Source organism: Anguilla rostrata, chromosome 8, assembly GCF_018555375.3.
Source record: "Anguilla rostrata isolate EN2019 chromosome 8, ASM1855537v3, whole genome shotgun sequence".
NCBI classification, from domain to species: Eukaryota; Metazoa; Chordata; class Actinopteri; order Anguilliformes; family Anguillidae; genus Anguilla; species Anguilla rostrata.
The window spans coordinates 14,991,645-15,016,808 of record NC_057940.1 but is presented as its reverse complement, the minus strand read 5'-3'; the positions used below and the strand labels follow the sequence as shown (position 1 = coordinate 15,016,808).

The window sequence follows — 25,164 nt, the reverse complement described above, 5'->3', positions numbered from 1 at the left end:
TCACATGGTGAAATAAACTTATTATAAACTTGAATTAATTTACTCCAAAACATTCAGCACAAATTCATTCAGCCTCATTTTGCTCACATCGCAAACGTCAGGTTTATTCACTTTCTAATCATGCCCAGCCCTATTGACAAAGACAGTCAGGCAGCGTCGGCTGCAGTCCGGACGTACACAACCTGTGACAGGCAACCGAGCTTCAAGGAAAGGTAAATGTTTGCAAATGATCTTAATATCCTAGAAGGCAGCACGCTGCTCACAGGAAGATCCCTGAATGCCAGCACACTCAGTGCGCGTGTTCTGCTGGCCAGCTCTGCTGAGCTCCCCGCAGGCCCGCTCTGAGGCCTGCTCACGGCGTTGACGAGGACGCCCGGGGGAACCCCAGTCAGACCGTTCTCCTCACAGGCGCGCAGGAGTAGCCCAACGCGTCACCGCCAGCGCGAGCCAAAAAGTCTGAATGAGAGAGTTGGCCTAACAGCTCACAGAGCTTCGCCGGGCGGGAGCTAAAACGGCCCGCGGGGCGGCCCGTGACCCTCTTATTCCAGGGATCCGCCGCGCCACCGAAGCTGGCAGAAGAGGGGCGCCTCTGACACAGCGTCCCAGCCGCGTTTCGGCCCCTCTCATCCCGCCGAGAAGTGCAGCGGCGAAACGCAAACGCCGACCCTCGCCGGCGCGGTCCCGCGGGCGAGAAGGGCGGCGCACCGTGACGAATTCCACCTGTTTAAAATGCGCGGTGTGAAATTTACTCTCAGGAAAATAAATTTGACGTTGCCGGCCGGCCGGCCTTTCTCCGTGCCGCTGCAGAACCGTGGTATGCCGCTGACTTAATGTCCAGCCCGCGTGTGGAATGGGCTTTTTAATAAGAGACCAGCATGTTTGCTTGCTGCGTGTAATCTGAATGGAATGAGAAGGTCTCTGAGACACGGCCCTGCTGCGCTGTTGAAGGGGACCGCATCCTGACTCATCGCAGGACAAACACCCAGGACAAAAAAAACATAATCAGCCTGGCTCAGCCCTCACCCCGACAGCCTCCCTTAACGCTCTGCTAGTCGGGCGAAACCTAACGAGAGGATTTCGGATAGGGAAAGACTGCGGTTCTCTGTTCGTCTGTCTGAAGCATGAGGGTCTGTACTTTACAACAGGCTGCGCTGCCTCGCAGCGTGGAGGCCCTGTCAGACACCAGCCCGCCCCCCTCAGACACCAGCCCGCCCCTCTGCCTGATGCTCTGACTGCGGAGAACATCCCAGCTTCCAACTCACCGTCTCCCTTCACCTATTGCCACATCTTGGCTATTTTTAGAGATGTCTTATGCAATCCTGGCAGAGACCAGAGTAGTCTACGTCAGAAAGGGAAAACAAATAGGCTAGCCTGAGAGAGAGAGAGGGATGAGAGAGAGGGAGAGGGGGAGAGAGAGAGAGAGAGAGAGAGAGAGAGAGAGAGACCAACTGCCCAGGGCTTTAGGGGCAGATAATTAATCTTCAGGGCTTTCTTTCAGCCAGGGGCTACACCCATTCATGGCGATAACTCGGCACATTAAATGCAGCCGGGGCATTTCTGAGCCTTTACTGAACTGCAAATTTGCAACGGACTGAATTATTACATTTAACGGCATTAATCGTTTCCCCTCCGAGTCCTGACAAATGATGTACACTTTATAAAGGAAGCTTATTCATTCAACAGAACAGAAACCAGACAACTAATAATAATGAATTTCCTAAAACAATTTTCACAACAGATCTTTTATAAGAAACTGTTTGGACTGAGGAAGTTACAGTCATAGTGACTTAGACTGACCTTTCCATCATACAGTTTCCCCTTTAGACTTTTCTAACACTGAGATCCAAAAGCCTATGGTTACCTGAGCACCGACAGCCGCCAGGTGACCCACTCTCTCCCGAGGAGCCTGACAGTATGCTAATATACGCGGCCAGAAGGGGGGCAGCTGTATGGTAATCAGGTCGAAGCCTGACATTGATTTTGCAGTTGACCATGAAAACACATCAGACAGAGCGAAGCTTAGGCTGCGAAGCTTGCCCTGTGTGACAATGCACCGCAGAGAGACCGTTTCCAGCTGTGTGAAGCAGAATGGCAAGACTGGGGCGCAATATGTGTGAGAAGGATGAGAATGGAGTGGTGAAAACGCAGGCCAGACATCTAAGAATCCCAGCAGATTTATAAAGCCCAATTAGTGGGTCAATTTGAAAAGAAAACTGATAGCCTAATTGAAAAATAAAACCTAATGACATGTGTCAGAAAGCATTAGTAAGCTAACATGTTGAAAGTAGACTGGTCTTTCTAGCCTACAAAATAAACATTAAACACTAAGTCAACAGAGACCATATCTTCTACCTGTCCCCTTCAGTAAAATGGCTTGGCAGTTTCACCTGCAATAAGTGGACTTGAGTTTCAGTATGACTTGGACACTCTAAATCTCCATCAGGATTTAATGGAATTCAATCACACTCTACTACTATCACCGAGATAGAATTCCATAAACTATCGCTTCTGACACAACTGCTCAGTGTATCCGACAGTACACATTAAACTGAAAGCAGACATTGGAAGTGAAGGCAATTGCCTTGTTGCCCTAAAGTATTGAATGAAAATGTGCCATGTAGGTTAAAGCGAAAGGACTCTTATACTTTGAAACCATTTTGTTTTTAAGTAGCCTATTTAACTAAAAATATCCATACATTCTGATATTTGAGCACTACAGGACCATTCAGGATCATTCAGTATACCAGAGCAATACAGATATGGTAATGGTCTCTGTATTAGCCTACCTAGAGCCATTCCCAGCCATCGCTCAAGAGAGAGACAGAATGGGTGAACACGACAGCATTAGTGTCCTGAATGACTGAGGCCAGAAAACGTGAGGGCAAGACGAGCTAAATAAAGCTCACCTCTTCCCGACTAAGCCCTCCACAGTCAAATGCCTCTCAAGGACTAGTCAAATGAGGCAGAAGATCTTATTCCTTCCTGGTCAAGGACTGCCTGGCACTTATGGCTTAGTAGTCTGACCTCACTCTGACCGAAACGCAGCATGCATGATTCACGAGCGTCACCGCCAGCGTCGGCTTCAGGTGCGCCGCTGTCCACCTGGCGTCCCACCGCGGCCGCAACCTTCTCGCAACGGCGCCGCAACGCCGCGGAAGCACTAGCACGTCGCTGCGACGCTGCAGCAAACCAAACTTAGGCTGCGGCGTCGGCTGGGACACGAGCCTCTTTCAGTGGTTGACTCGTAGCTTCCACCGTTCCACAAACTTTTCAGGCGAGCCGTGACTGTGAATTAAAGAGACGCTCTCCTGTCTGAGGGTGTGGGGTTGAGAGCTCCCACTTCAAGTGCATAGTAAATAGCTGTGATACAATCTGCAGTTTTGAAGCTGCTGAACGTGTGCCAGACGAAGCACCAACAATGAGCAGTACTTAAGGGATTACACTACTATGCACACAAGCTGAGACCCATTCAATACCATCCCAGTCTGAGAGTCGACTATGGCCGAGATTCAATCAACACCTTAAGTCACATAAGAACAAACAAGTAAATACAGGTATTACACTTTTTCTTAAACTCAATTTGGTTTGAGTTTGTTTTAGTCATTGCCGAACTTGCAAAATGTGTTAGTGAAGAAAAACAAAATCCTTGGTTTTCGAATTATTGGTCTAAGATAAGGACACATTCTCGTTGAATTTACACACTAACGTTTCTTTATTGTCTTCACCCTTTAAGCACAGGCTGGCACATGGGCCATGAATAATGCGTGGAAATCGCCGAGATGCACTCTGTCGGGGTGAATGATGGGAAACGGAAAAGCCGCTCGGACGACCTCGCAGACGTCCTTCGCGCGTGTGGCCCGAACGCTTCCCAAAATGGAAGGGCCCTCCTAGGCGATCCAGCTGCAGTCCAGGTGCTGAGCTGCCCCTCACGCCGCAACGCCACTTCCGCACAGAAAGCGAAACGCTAATGATGCATGCCACTGCCTCTTTGCTCATTTCTGGGAATGAGAGGCATCACTTTATCTGAAAGACAACCGCAGCAGTAGACCAAAGTGATTTAGAACGGCGCTGCACAGTGAGGGGGAAAAAAAAACTCAGCCCTGCAGGAAGCAGACGCCAATGTGTCCTAATTGATGAGGTCATCACAGATAAAGATGGCTCTGTGCTTTTTCAGCCTCCAGCATTTTTAGTGCATTCTTAGCCTCCTCCTCTCTCCATAAATTCCATGCTCGCAGGATACCCAAAGGGCCTGCGCAGTGCTCTGGAGATCAGCCGTGTGTGGGTGACTCTGTGCCGAGCTCTGTCTTAAGTAAACACGCGGAAAGCGCTTTTCGCCGAATTACCCTTCCAGTTTGTGGCCCGGCTTCATTAATCAATGAATCACTGCGGGTCACCGAGTGCCTGAGGTGACGCAACCCACAAACTCTCTGGAGTATGTTGCCATGTAAACAGAAGGGGCTCAACCAATCATCTTTCTCTGGCTGTAAAAAGGTGACTAAGATCAATGGGGTTCAGGATTTCTCAAAAGAGCTTTTGGCTCATTTCACAAAATACAAGAAAAATGGACTTTGATTTTTTCAGGAATATTTTGGAGTATATTTTTGGTGCTGGACCTTGAGTATGGACTACAGTTGCTCAAGCTTGTTCCATCTGAATTGTCATTTGACAAATTTACTCCTTTAACCTAAACCATTGTTGTTAGGTCCTATAATATGAATTTCTAGACAGCAGGCCTCCGTAATCTTGGCAGAGTAATGAAAGAATAAGTGCACGGTTCTTCATCTGTGCTGGTTAGGCTTTCAAATCCATTTGAGACTGCCCCTGTCAGTTATAAATGTGCCAGACAAGTAAATGACCTGGAAAGAATTTGCCAGGACCACAAATGGACCATACTGGATGATTAGAGTTCACTTTGCAGGTTTAGCTTACCCAGCTGACAGTCGTGATTTGACTACTGATCAGCCTACTGTGAGGCGAAAGGCATCAATACATTACATTTATTTGGCAAACGCTTTTATCCAAAGCGATGTACAATAAGTGCATACTGAAGGTCATTGGAACAACTACAAAACACAGGTCTGTAAGGTACAATACTCATTATGTAACAGTTATCCATAGCCATGAACACATTATGTCCAGTTCACACAGCAAGTGCAGGCTAGGTCAGAAAGTTATGGTAAGTGAAACTTAGAGGCATGACTACAAGCTACAACATCAAGATAATGATATGAGTGCATTATAAGTGCTGGATGGAGATACAAGTGTAACATGAAAGCGCAACAGGAACAGGTGTGAAATAGGTGTGAAAGCTAAATTTATTAACATATGGCTGCTGCAGTCCGCTTGTGCCTCCTTTCAGGAAGGCAGGAATAGATGGCTTCTGGCGTGTAACTTCTCTAGTCATCACCTGACGGGAAACCTTTGGCTGTCACCTTGACAAATGTTTAATTCCTTAAATGGAGCGATAACATCCAACATTTTTAGCCCATCACGTTTGTGGCTAAAATTGGTAACCCACTGTTGCTTACTGCGCCGACAACTCCACAGACTTTGCTTCTGCTGTTTTTCCAAGTTACTGGAATTTTACGCAGAGACACACACACAGGAGAGAGGAACGAGCCAAGCAAGTCCCTTGTGTTTAAGCACAGGTGCAAAAGTGAGACGCTAGTGATTGACGCATATTCCCCAGAGTCATCTTCCGCCAGAGCCAACAGCAAAGTGTGTTCAAACCGCAGCCAAAATGCAGAGATGGCTGCGGTACTCCTGCTGTACCGGAATGACACTGTCAAGGAAACAGAGGGCCAGTCTGGTGGAAGATGGTTACAGGTTAGGGGGATATCGCCTGGCATTGCAGAGGGAGATCTGAAAAGATAGATATCTCCACCCAGACGAGGGCTGACTCACGACCGAATCTTCAGCACACGACAGGTTTCCTTCCATCATGAGCATCTGCCACAGTCACCGGAATCAGATCTTATTATGAGCTAAAGTGCTGACATTCTACGCCGCTAAAACACTCAACATTTTCTATGCCTGCTGCCAAAGCTTAACATCTGTAATATCGGGATAATAGCTAGCATATGATAACAGATATCCAGATAAGGCATAATCTAAAGCTCTCTGTGTACTCTGAGCTGTAAGGGGGCAGCCATTATGGCTCCTCGAATGTTGATGGTACGTATGAATGCGCCCTCTGCATTTTATCAGCTCAGATATAGCTTTGTCAAGTGTCTTTATGGCAGCGAGCCACACAACATTTCATCCGCTATCCCGCCACGTCACTGCCAGCGCTGTAAACTCTGAAATTGCCCAGTTCTGAATTTGTCTGGGGCTTTCCCTTTCAGGCTATTTGCGGGTATAGACGCAGTTCATCCAAGTCCTGTCGACAGCCTCTTTCTAAAACCGGCGCGGGGTCAGATTACAGCACCATGCAAGGCCCATCCCTCTTCCATCACGACTTGGAGAAGGAATAAAAAAGGGCTTAAATATATCCTGGGCCCGGTGCTGGCAATGCAGACGAGCCTGAGGCTCGCAGCCCACAGTGGGCTGAGCATGTTCTGTCTGCAGGAAGCTCTCCCAGAGGCAGCTGCTCTGGGCCAGGACAGGGAATGACTCAGCCGCACGTAGGCTAATCCTTTCCAGACCCCCTCCATGCAAACTCAGCATCAGACCGACTTCAACGGTATGAACGGGAGAAAACAAGGACAGAGTCTGCACCTTAGAGGGGGAGATCAGGCTATTTTTAAAGCAGTCAGAGACGATCCCTTAGTAAATTATTTTTGACTTGATTTGGATTCGAGAGGGAGCTCCCTTAAAGAAGCTTTTGGATGTTCTGCCAAGTTAGCTACAGGTTCAACCTAGAGGGAAGGAGAGGGGAGTCCAAACCTTTTTAAAAAATTGCTTGGCGATAGTCATCAGCTCGATAAAGGGTTCAAATGCACCTTCAACAATCAGCTGAAAAAAAAAACCCAGGACTTTGTGAACATATTTTTCAACCCCAAGTAATGCCAAGTACACTCTACAATCCATGGATGTGTTCTGCATAATGGTCAGGAGCCACAATTTCAAGCAGATGTCTATGCACACTTGTATGTGCTCTAGGTGTTGTTTCCTGCTGTTTTTAAAGCTTTGTTCTAGAATGAGTGAGTCACTTATGTCACTTCCTGTCTATAATACATAGAAGGAGAAGAATCTAAGAGGGTGTGTGAAAGATTTTAGTTGGTACAGTGAGTGGAAATGCAAGGAATGTATTTATAGCTTACAAAATTTTTTCCAAAACAATGCAACCTCTTTGTGTCACTGTGAGACTACAAGTCCACTGGGTTTATTCAAATAAGGCGCTGGTTAAAAGCATTCCGCAAAAAAACCTTATCTTAATACCAAGGACATGCGATTTGCAAATACAAGTAAATCAATTCTCGGTTGGCCCAATTAGGCACAGCAAACAACGGGTTATTAGCCCCGTTTGAACCACCATCGTTATGAAGATGAGCTGAATAAACACAGCAACCAATAAGGATTCTTTCCGTATAGGAGAAAATCAGACAGAGAACCAGACGGAGGATTCAGCCTTGGTCTCTATTGTCTGGAAAACCAGGGAAAACCTGAGTCATCAATAATACAAGGCCTAGTTTTCCGGTGCAATGCATTTCTTTGAAGAAGCAACCTTATTTTTTAAGGTGCTTTGCATTCACCATCTATCCTTCAACATTAAACACACATCAATGTACAGATTTTATTGACACTAAAGCTTTAATAGGGATAAGCTGACTTATTGCACCTTAAGGGAAAATAAGTCTAACTGGAACTGATCCAAGTTTGATCAAATGACTATCACATTTATCAGCCAGATACAAAAGGCACTGATAGGATGCTGCAAAAAGGTTAATGTGTATCCCCATCATGTACAGCAGGCAATATAAACCTTTTGAGACTAAACATTCCTTTAAGGAATAGAGCTAGGCCTACATTTAGTAATCTACCATAATATTCATTCAATACACTACACTTAAAATAAATTAGGTGAACAAATGATGTCACGTTCTAAAGTCATGAACCTACATAATACTGCTATTCAACAACATAAGATATAAAAAAATACATATAAGGTCTTGTAGTAACATGCATTTTCTAAAAAAAAAGCAATTATTTTTGTCGATTGAGGTCTGATGTTTTAGTTTCATTTAATTGCATCAGTCGCACTCACCACAAAAAAAGAAAGCTCAGCAGTCGCAAATCATGCTGAAGCTAATATGAGTCCGGAATATTTTAAGAACACAAAAACACAATGATAGTTTCACTTTTCTTAACCATCAAGGAACCTACAGAAGGCTAACACATTCCTTTAAGCTGTACGATTTTCATATTGCTGGTAGTGTTCTGTTTGCATATTTGCAGTTCAGCTTTTTAAAGTAGGTCTGATTTTAAAAGTCAGGATAAAACACTGTGACAGTTTTATTCTGCTAACATTATTTCAAGGTTAATTAACCCTTTATACATTTCTTGGAGTGTTTCTTAAACTAGCATAGCAGGTCTGCTTCAACATTTCCATTTTCTTTCAATATACAAAACACTGGGGGCAAACATGTTTTTTTTAGGATGGTTGGTTTAACCTGGTTAAGGAAAGAACAATCTTTTGGTTTTATGTGATTTAGGCTACATCTCCCATAGTCTCCAGATTATTTAGCCTATTTTGAGCCAGTTTCACAGGCAGATTAAATTTAGCCCTGGACTAAATTGAGTTCTGTATGGATCTCCATTCAAAATTGAATTTAGGCTGGGACTACACTTAATCTGTGTCTGTTAAAGTGTCCCCATATGTGTTAACTCTGAACCTGAGAATTTCAGTACAGTGACTGACAGGACGGTACCTGTTTTTCAGGTTCCCCACAGGGTAACCTAGATTCTGCATAGCACTGTAAACCTTAAGATTGCTCGCCTTTTGAAATATACAGGTACACTACCGTCTCCTTTACATTTTTTTTTGCACTTATGGTCTATTTAGAATGGTATAGATTAGAGGGTGCTCTGACAAACAAGATAAATATTAATAAAAATTACTACCATTCATTCAAGACAAAATAGAATCATGTATCCGAAACTACACAACATCTTTCCATTCAGAAGAAGCTCTTATCCACAGCGACTTACACAGATTACATTTTACATGCTATGTAAATGGGCTACAGCCTATTTACATAGCTGAACATATTACTGAAGCAATTCAGGTTAAGCACCTTGCTCAAGGGTACAAGAGCAGCACCCCGTTGGCAATCGGACCCTACTACACTGCCTCACCAACTGTTTCACAGTTGCATAAGCACTATTCTTTTATGTGGTCTCTGCACATTAGGTAGGGTGCCACAACTTTAGATGAATGATAATAATTTAGGCTATTACTAATAATAATTCTGTATATTTCTGCATTATGCCTGGAACACATAATGACCACAGACAGTATGTTTTTTAAATCTTTGAATCAAGACAGGCAGGTAGAATGGTAAGGGTACTGAAAGCATTGAATTTAATCGAAAATGCAGAGGCCTACAGATGTTGGTGTTGTGTGATTTAGCAGAATTATATATTCCAACACCTGGGAGTTACAATGTTATTATGTCTATTCAAACTGATTTATTTGACAAAATTCAATGTAACAATGACTTTTCATAATTAAATTATTGCCAGCCCAGCACCTGGATGTTTGACATTATGTGCAGGGTTGTTATCTACAGGCCTATTTAAAAGTATTCATTTTAGTGATTTTGGGTTCTGTAATTCTACCATAGAAATATTTACTTTTGAAAAGTCACAGACCTACAGAGGCCTCACACAGGCCAACTGCATATCAGCCAGCTGCATATCATAGAACTGAAAGACCACCACAGAAAAGAATTGCACATAAAGTGTAAAGAATATAAATTCTAAAAATCCAAATGGATACTATACTAATCTGAGGTTTCAGCTGAAATGGCTTGTTCACAGATGTGTTTGTCCATTTACTGAACCAATTTCATCGAGTGCAGCAAGCTTCACACCTGAAACTGCTTGTGAAACAGCTTTCAAATACTTCAACCAATTGTAAACCAGATCCCTGGTGTAAGCATTGCATAATAGGATTGAAATCAGACTACTTGTGTCGGAGGCAGACAGCAGGCCTTAATCTTTGACTGACTCAAATGTCTGGTGTTGAGCTATAGGTGTTTAATCCTGTGTAGAAACCTTCATGTCCCGATCCAACCCCACCCACCCCCAACACACACATGCGCACACACACACACAAGCATGCATGCATGCACACACACACACGCACAGGTCTCTTTGGCCTCACTTTTTGTGGTTCAATGGCTGGAACCGCAAAACAGATGCATAAGTTAAGTAACTTAAGTTAAGTGGTAGTGTCTTGACAATGTTTATCACTACAAATATTCTTTCCAAGGGCAGGTGGGGAAGCTGAATGATTTTTCCCAAATATTACATCTAGAGAGGAAGATACCTGGGCCTGTGCAGGCAGAACAAGCCAAGGGTAATAGTGTCAGGGCAAATTTGAAGATGGTGAAGGAAGCCTGCAGCTTTCTTCCTTAAAAGTTATAAAAGCAAATCTCAGTCACACTGATATTAGAAAATAATCAAGTATCATATTTAAGAAAGGACTGTAATATGCATCGAAAAGCCATTATGAGGACTATGACAGCTATGGTGTTCATACTAGCAAAGAACACAACGCCGGCATTGGTATGGGTCAGTAGAGTACAGCTTAATTTTGGCACACAAAAAACTTTAACCACGATGACAATAACTGTACCACTTTGCACACTGTGATACACACAAGACCTGCATATGAAACGCAGCTGACTAACTCCAGAACAAATCCCGGAGAAAGTGGAGCAATATCACATTGATTGATCATGTTCCTTTGAATCGCCCACATCCATTGACCGATTTGCAAACAAAAAGGTTGGATATTCTAAATTGCACAATGCCATTGCATGCACAGATTTTAAACACTGGTAAGTTAGCAAACGTTAACAACCGTAAAGGCCAACAATGACAAGGCAAGAGCAGCCAACAATTCATTTCTTGAATCAGGTGCACCTGACAGCAGACATGAAGTTCACACTGGCAGACAAAAGCAAGCTAAAGCTAGCTAGCCAATATTATCCAGCAAGAGCATGAAGCGATTTGACTCACCGAGTGATTAACTCCCCACATAAGGACACTGAGCAGAGGGTCGCTGGCACGAAATAGCTTCACTTTCTGAGCCACGAAGTGTTTCTTCTTCGTCTTCGTTTTACTTGCAATGGACTGCGCGATGCTGCCAGGAGTAGCCATGTTTAGTCTAATATTTTTAGCTTGCTGGCTAAGTGAATTTGAATGAACGGGTAACTGACAGTTCGTCTTGCTGTAAAAAAGAGCTGTTAGCCTACGCTAGTTTGCTAACGTTAGCTGGCTATCATGCGCCTCTCTATCAAACTGCAGTTAACACGGTTAGCCACCGCAAGCTAGATATACAACGATGTTTATGGGCTAGCTAACTGGTGCTAGCGATATCTCGCTAATCGAAAAAGAAACGTTGCTGGACTACTGCTACCCAACAAGCTGACTAAATTGGCTAGCTAAAGGCTATCCTTGCTCGTTCTATATCATTAGCAAGCTAGCTAGCTATACGCGTATTCTTCTCCACATCCTGCCAGGATCGAGGCTACTTTAGCTAGCTAGCCTGCTGTTTTTCAAACACTCATAGCTAGCGAGCGATAGCCCAAAACCCCGTTTTAGCTTGTCAATGACGGAACCCTAGCTAGCTTAGCTAGCCAGCCACTACCACCTCTTCTTCAATCACCACAATCACCCCTTTCCTTCAAACCCGAGATCAAGCTGCATCTACAAATATACATGCACTGGTACAGCAAAGGCCATCTTCAAGACGAAAAGTCGTCAAAAAACGTAACGTTTCTAAAAAGATCTGATTTCATATAACTGGCTGATCAATTTAAAAAGCAAGGTATAAAATACCCCGCATTTCTGGCTGCCTGAGCGCCCCAATGGAGAGCCTACCAACGCCGTCCACTACTATTTTGCACACTTCTGCTGTCCCCCGAAAGATGACAACTTTGACAAATATGCATTTGCTCCAAAATAGAAAATATTCGTCCTGCAGAGATGCGAAACGTTGATTCCGATCGTTTTAAAATCTGCAGCTCTACTCCAAGGCTTCCGGCCGGGTGCCACTCTGCTGACTGACAGTTAGAGAAAGGTGGAGGCCAGTTACTCCGACATGCTGACGAAATGATTCTCAGGTTCTTGTTACATCTGTAGTACAGCCTTTAGTCGGTAGGGTAAATATGCACCAATCTAAAAATAAAAATGCACAATCGTAACGTAAACGGACATTTCACCTAACTTATCTCTCGTTGCATATTTTACTCTAAAAAGGTACCATTACGACCACTGAATTCGCAGTCAGTGTAAAAGTCATTCCTGTAAAAATAAAATAGACCAACGTTGACAATGTAGCGAGAAAGTTATACGGTAGATGTAGACCTTCTGAATTTGATGTTAAACTCGCGCTGAAGCAGTTTGTAAAGGATTTTGCCTTCGATTTGCCTTCAGAGACATCTATTGTGTCACAATGCGCAGATCTCCAGAAATCACTTGTATGCTTGGAAAGTAACGTAATTTCCTATATTGGTCTAAACCATTGAAATACTGAACTAAGTTGTAGGCAAACCAGTTCTTAAAACAAACAACAACAACAACAACAACAATAATAATAATAATAATACATGCGTTGTAAAAATCACAAAACTTGATGACAAATGATGACAACATTAGACTAATTGCATGTATTTGTCTAACAATAACAACAGGTTGCCATTCGGTGCCTTGGCCTATTTGTAATAGTGGCGAATTTTAACAATAGCACAACCACATATCGTCACTGTCTAATAATGCAGAAGTGGAAAAGTTGTTTTATCGGTCAGAAATACTTCATCTGACAGATTGAGACGGGCGAAAGTTTGACTGCTTAAACGTCACAGCGATCCAAAATTGATGAGGAAAGCGCATACTGTTAAACAAGCTGGCGGTAAGTAAAACCAAGATAATGTTTCCTATGACAAAAGTGGTACTGAACGTGGGTGTTCAGTGATGAAATTCCTTAATCAACCAATCAGATTTGCGGTTCTCCCACACCATTTCGATACAGCACCACAGAGATGACTGCAGAATACTGTACAGGGACAACATATCTAAGCAAGGACAAAACAAACGGGCAATTGATATAAAAACCTTAGTTTATACCGACATGGCACAGAGAATCATTGTCTAACGTTTATCTGCCCATTGGAAAGACCGCGTCTTGAGACAAGAGAATTAACTCCTAACCCATATGGTGGGGTGGTGACAATTTTAAAGCAGCCCTTAAAATAGGCGCAACTGACGGGAATATTGCCATGTCTGCCGCGTTCATTTCTTGCAGTGCACCCGTAGACTGCAGCCAGAGCTCACGCCCCATTTCTGTCGGAACTGCTCGCGCCAGCATGCCGCGTGTCTTGTAGTCGTAAATCCACTGCTGGCAAAGTAGTGGTATCAAAGCAGTGCAGGTTTAAGAAACACAACAGAGGCCGAATTTATCTGTTGAGTCCGTAAGTATTTGGACAGAGACGCATTTTTTGTTGTTGTTTTGGCTCTTTACTCTAGCTCATTAGATCGGAAAAGAAACGATGCATATGAGGTTAAAGTGTAGACTGTCAGCTTTAATTTGAGGGTAGCCTATATTTGCATCCATATCAAGTGATACCTGCAGTAATTACGGCTCTTTTATGCATAGTTCACTGACAGCTGACAGTCGTATATTCATTGTTTCATTTCAAACCCAATTTGCAGGAGTACAAAGTGTAAACAACAAAAATTGTAGATGGAGTCCAGCATAAGTACGAAAGAGACTGAGCAGATGCTGAGGGAACTGGAGTTCATGCTGAGCTTGCCTGACTGTTAGATCATGGAGTGATCCTGACACATGCATTAAAACAGGCCTTTGTGACAAGATCAGGATTGTTGGATCACTACACAAGGTCAAGAGGAGAGAGTGATGTGATTCAATGAAAAAGGAGATATGAATCATGTCCTAATCGCTAAATAGTACCCCAATTTGTGTGGTATCAACAGTGTAAAAACATAGTCAAGTACTTATTTTGGTACTGCAGCATGGTTCACAGTCATGGGTTTCTTCTTCAGACAGGTTCTTGGGTTTTGGCCATTGTCTTGTGAAAAAGACATGTCAGGCTTTCTGATCAATCCATTACTTATTTAACATGTGTTACTATTGTAGTGGCTGGGGCACGCAGTACTTTTGTTTAGGTGTGCAATACAAGTATCACACAAAGTGTTGCATGATCATTCTCTCTGGTAGAATTTTCCCTGTATTACACTAACTTAATCTATTTTAGGCACAGAGCTGAAGCTGAAGTAATTAAGGGTGGATTGGCCTGACCAAACCTAAAACCCATTTAGGTCACAGCAATCTTTCTTTATATCTGTTCCGACAGCCAAATAAATGATTTTGTGAATGGTTCTCTCTACAATGTCCCTGCACCAAAGCCCTTGAATGTGATTCTGGAGGACACGAACACAACTGGTTGTTTTGTATTATGTAAAAAAAAAAAAAAAAGGAAAAAAAAGAGCCTGGAAGCAAAAGAATCCATAAAATTGTTGTTGATGGAATTTTCTTCAGTGCTAAACTAGATTCAGTTCAGTTAACATTCAGTAACAGATGATGGGTGCGTTAGAAGTTTTCTTGTATAAGGGAAATAAGGTATTTATTTCACATGTATGTATACCTTTGAAAATGCAGGAAATGAGCAGTAACATTTTTTGCTGTTACCATTTTGTCTCTGCATTTACCGCTAAAGTAAACCTGACATTTGTGTCCCTCCTTAAAGGAGAATTAATCTAAATACCATTCATATGCATGCACCTTGGGTCAATCATAACATTGTAAATACTATTCACTATTCTTCAGTTATTTAACCACTATGACACATTACTGCCCCCAAGTGGCAGATTTTGTATTGTACATCCTTGGGATAATTATGCTGACAGGGCTGTAAAATTCATTTTCTCATTGAAAACCAGAGGGCTCAGATTATAAAATCAATGACAGTTTAGAAAGGTTTTACTTTCCCTGTAACTGGAGAGAGAGGCCTCATTGAAAGATACTCAAGAAACTTCCAGAAGCATGATCAGTGTTCCGATGCTATCGCACAGACTACCGACTGCTAACAGACAAATGAGATGTATGCAAAGTAAGGTGGGACATGATTCTGAACAGTGCGATCTGAAAAATACAGATTTAACCTCAGTAAAATCAGTACATATTCCAATCCATTATATAGCTAATTATAAATTAGATAGTGTAATATTATATTATATAGTATATTATAATCCATTAAAGGCATTTAATCAGGACCCACTGTTGTCCCAAGATCATCTCTGACTCTTTGTGATGACAGCTGACATTCTGCATGCAAACTTGGTTGGGGTGTTACCTATTTGCAAATGTTTATCCTCTACGTATGGACTGTACAGTTCATGCAAAACCAAGGGTGAGTATTTCCATGTCCTGTTAAATATGCATATTGTAACTGATGCAGATGGGTATTTGGATACACAGTCTTTATGTGAAACGCTCCAATACTGAATGACAGGTAAAGGAAAATGTCCACATAATAGCTTCACCATATCTGGGGCATAATGTATGGTTTTGTAAAGTGAATTAATAAGAAAACAGAACATGCATTAACCCCCACAAAAAGTGTCATCTCATGGTACAGTTCACTTACTACATGCTTCAGGGATAAATTAAACAATCTTTTTCCTTTGATCTGAACCTCAGTCTGTCAATTGAATTCACAGGATTTAATATCACCAACAATGCACATTCTTTCCCACATTTAAGCGATTTCTATGCTTTTTAATAACAATGTTGCAATGAGATGTCTGGAATCAACAAATCACGTGATCTTTCAAGGATTTTGCAGTCCATCTCTGTTGAGCCTTGCCACAGTCCACGACTCATGATGCCTCTGCCATGAAGCCACCCAGTAACATCTATGTCCCCAATCCTGGTCTTTTTCCAGCTGAGGAGAGCCTGATCGCTCAATTACTGCATTCAGGTTATAAGTTATGCAACTACTCTCTGTTTCAGAGGTCTGGGAACCCTTCACACAAGACTGTCATATATACTACATGTAACTAATACTTTCAAGATACTGGTTTCCCATTTATTTTTGAATTGCGGAGCAGCATTAAAAACACAAATTACCAGGTGACAACATTTCTTCTGTTAGTGCAGCCTCTGTCAGCTGTCATGGTGTCATTTGGACTGTAATTTAAATTGTGGCTAAATGAGACCAAACGATGGCTCCACTTAATTAACAGTGGAGTGGAAATGAAATTCAAAACACGGTACGTGTTTGCATCTATGTATGCAATACATACCAGCGAACATGCCAATTTCCTTCTGTTTACTCTGAATATAGTATGGAATCCTACAAATAGTCTAATTAATTAAAGCAGGCTTTAAAAGTAAAATATAGTTATAATAAAGTTAAATCTGTTAAATATAGCCTGGCTAACAGTAACTGCCATATTAACACTGCTTCACTGGACTACCCATAGAATATGTCAAACCTTATTGAGCTGATCACAGTACTTGACACACGTTCACTAACTACCTACAGTAGAATTGTTAGTTGACTAACCCTGAGTATAGCTAGTTGTTAAGCTGCTAAGTACTAGCTACATGGCATGAACATACAGAAGCTAACTTGCATTTTGTTAATATTATAGGCGATACTTAACTCAAATGTACCACTATTAGGCCAGGGTGTTGCAGCCCTACCTGTGGTTTACTAGAAGCTTACGACAAGTCCTGGCACACTCTGGTTTATTGGATCATTTAGTTCCCTCTACAACGAAAAAATTTAAATGATTAATCCACAACATTTAATGAATCCTTATCCAGTTTTCCTCACAGTTGACAAGAATATAAAGACCATTGGCAGTCTGAAGCCAAGTTTAATACTCTGTCAACAGAGGAAACTAGAAGTTTTGCCACAACCTTTTCCCTCTACTCCCATATGCTGCTCAGGGTTGTGACTCCCCATACTGAAACATTCTATTATCTGTGTCGTTGTCTGACTCATTTCCTGAGGGAGATTTCTAGATGCCATCTGAACTCAAATAGTATTCAATTCTATTTGATTAATTAAGCTAAGTAACCTAAATATAGAAATAAGTCCAAACTTGGAACAAAATGAACAGGGAAAACGAGGTCTCTTCTGCACATACTTGCGTTGAATTAGCAGCTGCTTGATTTCTGGTGAATTTCAGGAAAATTGCATGGCTTTTATGTTAATGACGAACGTTGGTGCATAATTATCATGTGGAGTGTAAAACTAATGTTGTAAAACTGGTGGTTATACGTGAATGCTTAAATAATAGCTTTGTTTAAACGTGTTATTGAACCGTGATTTCAGTGCAGTTTAATAAAGATTCGATACTTTGATTCATCAACTCCTTTCTGCAGTTTCCCTAACTGGTAACTTCACACATGTCAGAACATGTTAACGGAAGTCTCACTGCTGCAGCTGACTCTCGGTGCACAGCATACCTGAAATTAGTGTCCGGCGGGTAGAAATGCAATTAAAACGTATATGGGCAGGTAAATTGTTAATATTTAGATTATACCGTTTTCCTCAATAATCTACCACCGACGCAGAGTAAATCCACCCCTAATCCTACGGAAAATGACAACACAAGGTACAGTAAACCTGCTGCATGCAAATACCACTGGTAAATTCACTTAACAGATGCATAAGAAAGTAATCAGTTATTTCCTACGTAGCCGTATGATTCATTTAATCAGCATAAGCCTTTTTGAAGCCGTCTCACTGAAATAATTTTCAGGGCAAGATGCGTTGGTGGAATGTGGAATGGAACTTCAGAACATTGGCGACATCTACTGCCGACATCAAGAACTTCTGAATCTTTTCTCCTGGAGTGAAGAACGCTTGTTCGAATGCGAGCAGCAGGTTGTCCAGAGCAGGCGAAACAGCGAGACAGAAAATACATCTGAGACTGAGGATGTGAGAGAATACACGCCAGATTTTGCAGTTGGATTTGAACGGTAATCGAACGCAAGTGAAAATGTATTTTCAGAGACTGAGAGGGAACAACAACATGCTGAGAAACCCTATAATTAATATTTCACATCATAAATACTAGCCACATATAGTCTTCCCTGTGCTGTTTGTAGCCTTTGTTTGTAGCTGTTGGTCATATTTTTGAAATATGTGGCAGATTACGGCATTTGTGTAATAATTCTGTTTAAATTATTTTGTGGTTAACGAATGCTGTTAAAAATGACCACTCTGAGAGCAGCCCCTTTTTCTCATAGAAAACTAAGATTGCCTTTACATTAGATTTAAATTAAACTCGTTTGTGTTTGCATACTGATTATGGGCCTAATAATTTGTTTGAATAAAAACTCAAATCAAAGTACCATTCACTGTGATTCTTAGCAAGAACTGATTAAGCAAGCTTTCTAGTCCAGTTCATGATACAAACCGACGGAACAGAGACCGCGTGTTGTTTAAATGTACGTTTCAAATAACCTTACATTTAGAGAAACAGAACTTACTTAACACCTGGTTTCGAGAATTTGACTGTTTTTACAACCCATGTCTTTGTTTTTAGTGCTATTCATTTTTGTCAGTACAGTTACTACACGGTGCTAATATACCCCAAAAAATGACCACTAAATTACTTCACAAACAAGTGAAATACAAAAAAAAAAAAAAAAAAAAAAATGAAATTAATGCAATCATTGTCACCGATGTAGGCTGCTTACTTACATAACCTACCACAAAGAGAGCATACGTTTTTCTAGAATCAACAAAGGACTATACCTTATTTTAGGTAGCATACATTATATGCATTTTCTTCATACATTGGCAGACATTTGTAGACGTATAGTTCTAAGCAAAATGTATGCCCTCTTTTATGCGGTTGTGGAGGGGAACAAAGAGTACACACGCTATAGCCTAATGTATTAGATGATGGGCCAGTGAGTGCTTATCCCTTTGGATATTAAACACTTGAACTACATGTTGGATGGTGCCGAGTGCATGCTTGACAGATTGGAACTGTACGACTATTTGTAGCTTAGTAATATAATTGCTGTCTGAAGAGAGTGGCATTATCTCAAAGGAAGCGTGATCGTTTCCCCCAGTTTTTCTAACAGCGCATCCCATGCGTTCACAAGTAAATTTATTGGCATATTAAAATGGGTTAATTTAGTTCACATTAGGCCTACATACAGACTACTTTCGAATAGCCTACATCAGCGTTTCGTAATAGATACTTGAAATAGCGCCTCCCCTCTCCGTGGTTATGAAAGGAGTTACACAAGTTACACAACATCGAGTAAAATAATGTCCGCCGCTGCTGAGAAGAGGGAATTCCCCGACGAAGAATTGACTGAAAAAGGCCGCAAAAAAGTGGTAAGATGTTATTTGTCTATAATACGATAACACGTTAACTGGAAGAGTGTAGGTTCATTTATTTATATTACAGAGGACTCAACAGTAAGCGAGAGAATTGGAGTTTCTGCATGGATTTTAGGCTTCTAGTCTTTTCTCTCTGTGAGAACAGCATGCCTTTGTAAATTGAGGGCGATACAGATTTGAGTTAGCCTACATCTTTCTCACGGAATGGTTTAGACTGCGTAAATTAAATGACCTTGGTTCGGGGTGAATTTGCTTTTGGAAATCGTTTCTTACAGTTCTACCATCAGTATGACGGGTGATACGCTTCCGTAGCCTACTGCGTGTTATTGTATGTGTTCTCATCAAGGGCGGAACCACAGTTTTTTTTTGGCGGAACCAGAACCATAGTTAAGCAGTTGCTGCGCGACAGGTCAACGTGCTCTGTTAATGCTGAGCAAGCTCTGTTTTAGAAGTCAGGTAAAGCGCGTTTTGGTAAATGCCTACGCGCCTTAGATGTCACCTAATAATGATTTTCTTTGTTATGCATATTTATATAATTGTGAAAAGGGTATTCGGTTCTTATTTGGCATATTAAAAACAGTAATCCAGACCAGTACATGCCATAGCAGGTAAATTAACAAATTATTTTTAGACAAATTGTTTGTGGTTGAAGTATAGGTTCGGTCCCACAGATTATGTGTAAAAGGGTGTGGTCTTTTAGGTAAAGTGGAATAGTGCTATACATTTATTTCAGTAAATGCTTGATTCAACATAGCAATTTTTCTTAATTTCTCTGAGGATGTGTGTTCCATGTGCTTTCCTGGCTCTGGGTTTGTCAAAGGCAGGCCACATCTCATCACTTATTCCCCACACCAATCATAACCATTTCTAATATAAATTAATGTCTTTACACAGAAATATTTTAAGGGAATTTTTAAATCAGTCACTAACAATGCACAATACCCAAAAGCTTTACCCGAATATGCCAATTAATATGAGAAATTATTTCTCTAAAATAACACCTTTGACTTTGGCTGCATCTCTTTATAAAACGACATGCCTGTAATACACTATAATTAAAAAAAAAACAAGAATAGTTTGACTGCACAGGGGAGTCTCAACTCAACAAAAATATTATCTGATCAATTTAAACTATGAAACCATAGTAGATTTTTTTTGTTCAGCTTTTAAGTCTTGACCATGTACAGGGATGGATAAGTCCTTTTTGTAAAACCATTTTGGTGCTGTTGTAGGATACAACAATGGGAAACCACAGTCCGGCTCGAATAGCAGTCATTCTGCTGTCATTGCTGGTCTTCATCATTACAGTTGCATTCAATGCACTGGCTGGGAGTGGAAGCAAGAACGGTGAGAACTGACTTCAACATTGTTACATCATTACCATAATGTAACATCACATTGTAACAATATCACATTAGTAACATTGTCACATTGTGACAGTTGTAACTTTCTAACATTGTCATATTGTCCTAATGTCAATGTTGACACTGTCTGATTCAGTGACATGTTCAGTTAGAACAGAGAAGCATTCAGTTCAGTGGGACATGTTTAATCTAACCACTGCTATGTGTTACAGTATTTTATTGAGCTCTCTCAATTTTTGGGTTGATTTCAATTCATGCTTTTGGGAAATAATGCAAGCAATAAAAAACCTCAATAGTTCAATAGTTTGCCGGATTCACAGGTACATGGAGGATGGGCAGTGCTTGCCAGCATGGTTTTTCTGCTCACTGGCGTAACGCTGTTGCAAAATGTTCCATTAATCTTAAAACAGTCTATCATTGCAGGTCCCTTCCATCAGAATACGGGCAATGTGTCCAAAACGTATGAGACAGAAATAACCCCTGCAGGGTGGACCTTTTCCATCTGGGGGGTCATTTACTTCTGGCTATTTGCTATGTTCACCTACATCATCATTAGTCTCTGCAGAAGGTATATGATAAACTCTGGTCCAATGAAGTAACAGTGCATGTTTTGGTGATGGATGGTAAAACAAACTCACTGGTGTTTCCGGCTTGGTCATCTTCACATGATTTGACTTTCCAGGAATGTATATGGGTGGATGTATTGTCAACCTGCAGTCTTGTCCTATGGATTTTACCTGTCCTGGATTGTCAACATGATTCTGAACATCACATGGCTGTTTCTATGGGACAGAGAGTAAGTTATAACTCACACATGCATTGAGTTCTTAGATTTTCTTTACAAGTGGGGGAGGTACAAATTTTCTATGTGTAAAATTGATAGTGCCCAGCTAATTACAATCAAAGTCAGGTTGTAGTGAAGTTGTGTTGGTGAACTGTTAGTGTAACCTCTAGCCCAAGTTGAAAAACCAATACCACAGTAGAGTAATGGGGACACTATCATTGGGGATGTTGCTTATTAGATGATACCTTAAACTAAGCATTTAAAATATTTTGGGGGGATGGTATTTGAATGATTTAACTAAGCCATTTTCCCTTCCCTTAGGCAGATGATAGCAGGATTGATCGTACTGGCAGTGATAGCTTTTACCAACTATTCTTCGATATTCTTCTGCTGCCATGGACTCCATTCTTATGGTGCCTGGCTCAGCAAATACTACAGAGTGGATCTCTGGCTCTTTCGAGTGCTGGTGAGTTTGGTTCTAGAACACCATGACATCACAGACCATTCAGCAAAATAAATTCAACTTGGGACTGCATTTTCCCCATGATGCACGACTAATGCTACTAGATAAAATGCAATGGGATCAGCCTGTAATTGTGATGAATTTTTGAGTAATTTATTTTGTAGGTTCAGAATGGCATTGGTGTATACGCAACTTGGACGACTATAGCCACCCTTCTCAACTTCACCATTGTGTTGGATTATAACGCAGGCGTGTCTAAGGAGGATGCGGCAACTGTGTCTCTCAGTCTCCTCTTGATAGAGGTCATTGCCTGGTAAGATCTGCAGCATGTATGCACGGGAAGACAGACAGCATAATATAATGCATGTGATACACATTTACATTATAATTTTGATTTGTTTGTTTGCCCAGTGTGCATGAAGCCTACAAAGTTTATTTGATATAGAAGAGCATATAAGTCTATAACATTGAGTCTATAAAAACAAATCATTCATTAATATAAATAGGAATATAAGCATTTTGATTGCTTTCCTAATGTATATGTCATTACGGACTGGGGCGTGAATATTCAATGTCTTTCTGATTATTTGTCCTTGTCTACAGGTTTGTTGTGGAAAACTTTGTGCTGGAGAAACACGTACGCTATCTCCTCACAATTTACCCTGTGGTGATCCTGGCTCTGTCAGGAAACATGGCGAAAAATTACAATGCTGCAGCACCCAGCAGGAATGGCATTTTCATGGGTGAGCAAAATCCAGACAAACCTGTGACAGAATAAACCTTGACCTAGTGACAGAATAAATTTAGGAAGCGATGTGCAGTTTTCTTCAGGGCAGCATTTGCTATGATTTGTGCCATTTGTATTACAATACAGTGCACATTACATTACATTACAGGCATTTAGCTGACGCTCTTATCCAGAGCGATGTAGGCAACGTTTTACACAGCATTTACATTCCATCCATTTATACAGCTGGATATATACTGTAGGTTAGACTTTAGACTTTATTGTTCCCAAGGGGAAATTCCTTTCCACAGCACAACAGTGCATACAAAAGCACACAGTAACAACATACAATGACAGACAACAGTACAAACTCTGCCTGTTCAGCGAGGCGAGGTTAAGTACTTTTCTCAAAGGAACAACAGCAGTGTCCTACCTGGGAATCAAACCTGTGGCCTTTAAGTTTCAAGACCAGATCCTTACCCATTATGCTGCACTGCCTCCTGCATTGAATGTGGGATATTTCTTTTGGGTGTGCTCTGAATCTCATTACATAACATTACAGGCATTTAGCAGACTAATTTATCCAAGAGTAGCTTACACAGAGTGACTTCCCTTTTATTTATTTTATTATCCAATGTACTGCCTTCTGTTACAAGCCCAGATCCCTAACAGTTACACTACACTGCAGCCCTCATCTGGGTCAGTCATTAGGCTACAGAAAGGTCTCTGAGCAGCTGGTGAACCATGCAGGTCAGGCCCTATTGCCATGAGGAGTGGTTAGCTTCAAGAAGAGACTTTTCTGTACCAGTAGCATACAGTATGTGATTCCAACAGCTTAGCTCAGCTTGCTGTGTTGGTGATAAATAGGTTGTTTCACATTGATTTCCTCATCACGCATTTTGTGCAATGTTTTTTCTCCCCCCCAGTGGTTCTCCTTGTGCTGAGCTGTGCACTGTTTGTTGTGCGAGTCCTGCTGGTGTTCTGGAAGCACAAAAAAGAGCCTCTCTACCAGAATTTGGACACTGAGGCCTTGTCACCAATGGACATTTATAAGAGGCAGAAAAAAATCTTCACTTAAAATGTGTGCCTCTCATTCAGGTCTAATGCTTTTCTATTTCAGGGCTTATTTTTATGATAAAAAGGCAAACAAAGAAATACTCTACCTGCTAATCAGAAAAGATCCATAACAGACATTGGAAGTCACTTTTCAATGCCTGACAATAACATGGAAGCAAACCTATTAGATTTTTAAAGAGCTTTATTAATCATTATATAAATTATATCAATATATAAAATACAGTATAATACATTTTACATTTAAATAACATCTTAAACATCATGTTAGTCATAGTACATTTGATACATCATTAGATTACATTGAATGTAAGTTTACATTGTAAGTTGTAAAGAAGATGCAATTTGAAATTTAAAAAGCAAACCCATTTACAAAGAAAAGTATATGCCTTAAAGGTTTTCCAGTTTAAGGTTTAATTTTTTTGTATACAGAAAGTTGTAGTTTTACATTTTACAAGCACTGATCATTTTTAAAGGATAACTCCCATCAGGGGAGCACACATTACAGGCATTTAGCATATGCTTTTATCCAGAGCAACTTACTCAATTTAACTAAGAATTTATATTGCATCCATTTATTATACAGCTGAATATATACTGAAACATTGCAGGTTATTGCAAGTACTTTGCTCAAGGGTACAGCAGCAGTGCTCTACCTGGGAATCTAACCTATGACCTTCATGTTACAAGACCAACTCCTTACCCATTATACTACACTGCCGCACACTTAAACGGATTGTGCCTTTCTAGACTTTCCTAAAATGTTTATTGTACTCTGTATTATGTGAATGTGAACATTTGTACCTACAATAATAGTTTTGTACTTGGAAAATAATCTGATGTGTATTCTTTACATTGATTTTTGATGGCTGGGAACCAGTTTCAGCCAGAATTCAAAGGGGCAGTTTGCAAAACTTTATAGATCAATCCAGAAAATGGCATTGTACAAAGCCAGATTGAAAATGGAACTCCTGATTGCTTGATGTCTCAAACCAAATGGAGAGCAATTCCATGTACCCAATCTTATGGGCACATGTTGAAAGGCAAATGGAGGAAAGGATAGGCAGGAAAGCAGGGAAAGTGATTCCAGCTTTAGGTGGGAAAATTGGTTGGGAGCCAACGTCTATGCCTTTAGAATTACCAGAGACATACAATTCCTCTTTTCAGTGCAGAGTTAAAGCACTTAG

The 25,164-nt window shown here is 41.1% G+C and overlaps 2 protein-coding genes across 3 annotated transcripts in view; one reads left to right on the top strand and one right to left on the bottom strand.

The window, feature by feature from the left end:
- Positions 1–12,267, bottom strand: part of pip4k2ab (phosphatidylinositol-5-phosphate 4-kinase, type II, alpha b) — a 49,785-nt gene extending 37,518 nt beyond the window's left edge. Inside the window, exon 1 of one of the 2 annotated variants that reach the window (XM_064346640.1) lies at positions 11,188–12,267. In XM_064346640.1, coding sequence (XP_064202710.1) covers positions 11,188–11,328 — 141 coding nt within the window. In that variant the 5' untranslated portion in view covers positions 11,329–12,267. The remainder of the gene's footprint in view (positions 1–11,187) is intronic. The other variant, XM_064346641.1, reaches the window with a different exon arrangement.
- A 7,135-nt stretch (positions 12,268–19,402) lies between these two features.
- si:dkey-29d8.3 (uncharacterized protein LOC556220 homolog) lies at positions 19,403–24,812 on the top strand. Its single transcript, XM_064346626.1, has 8 exons — positions 19,403–19,559; positions 20,798–20,912; positions 21,353–21,497; positions 21,612–21,725; positions 22,035–22,179; positions 22,341–22,489; positions 22,780–22,919; positions 23,830–24,812. Exons 1-8 carry the CDS (start codon positions 19,491–19,493, stop codon positions 23,979–23,981), a joined length of 1,029 nt encoding a protein of 342 aa, XP_064202696.1. The 5' UTR covers positions 19,403–19,490; the 3' UTR covers positions 23,982–24,812.
- Positions 24,813–25,164: the final 352 nt, after the last annotated feature.

What these genes read in the sequence shown, in the direction of transcription:
- si:dkey-29d8.3 (XM_064346626.1), top strand. Translation starts at nt 19,491, where the DNA reads ATGTCCGCCGCTGCTGAGAAGAGGGAATTCCCCGACGAAGAATTGACT. An exon ending in ATCATTAGTCTCTGCAGAAG is followed by an intron (nt 21,498 to 21,611) that starts GTATATGATAAA and finishes TTGACTTTCCAG; the next exon opens with GAATGTATATGGGTGGATGT. An exon ending in CAGGAATGGCATTTTCATGG is followed by an intron (nt 22,920 to 23,829) that starts GTGAGCAAAATC and finishes TCTCCCCCCCAG; the next exon opens with TGGTTCTCCTTGTGCTGAGC.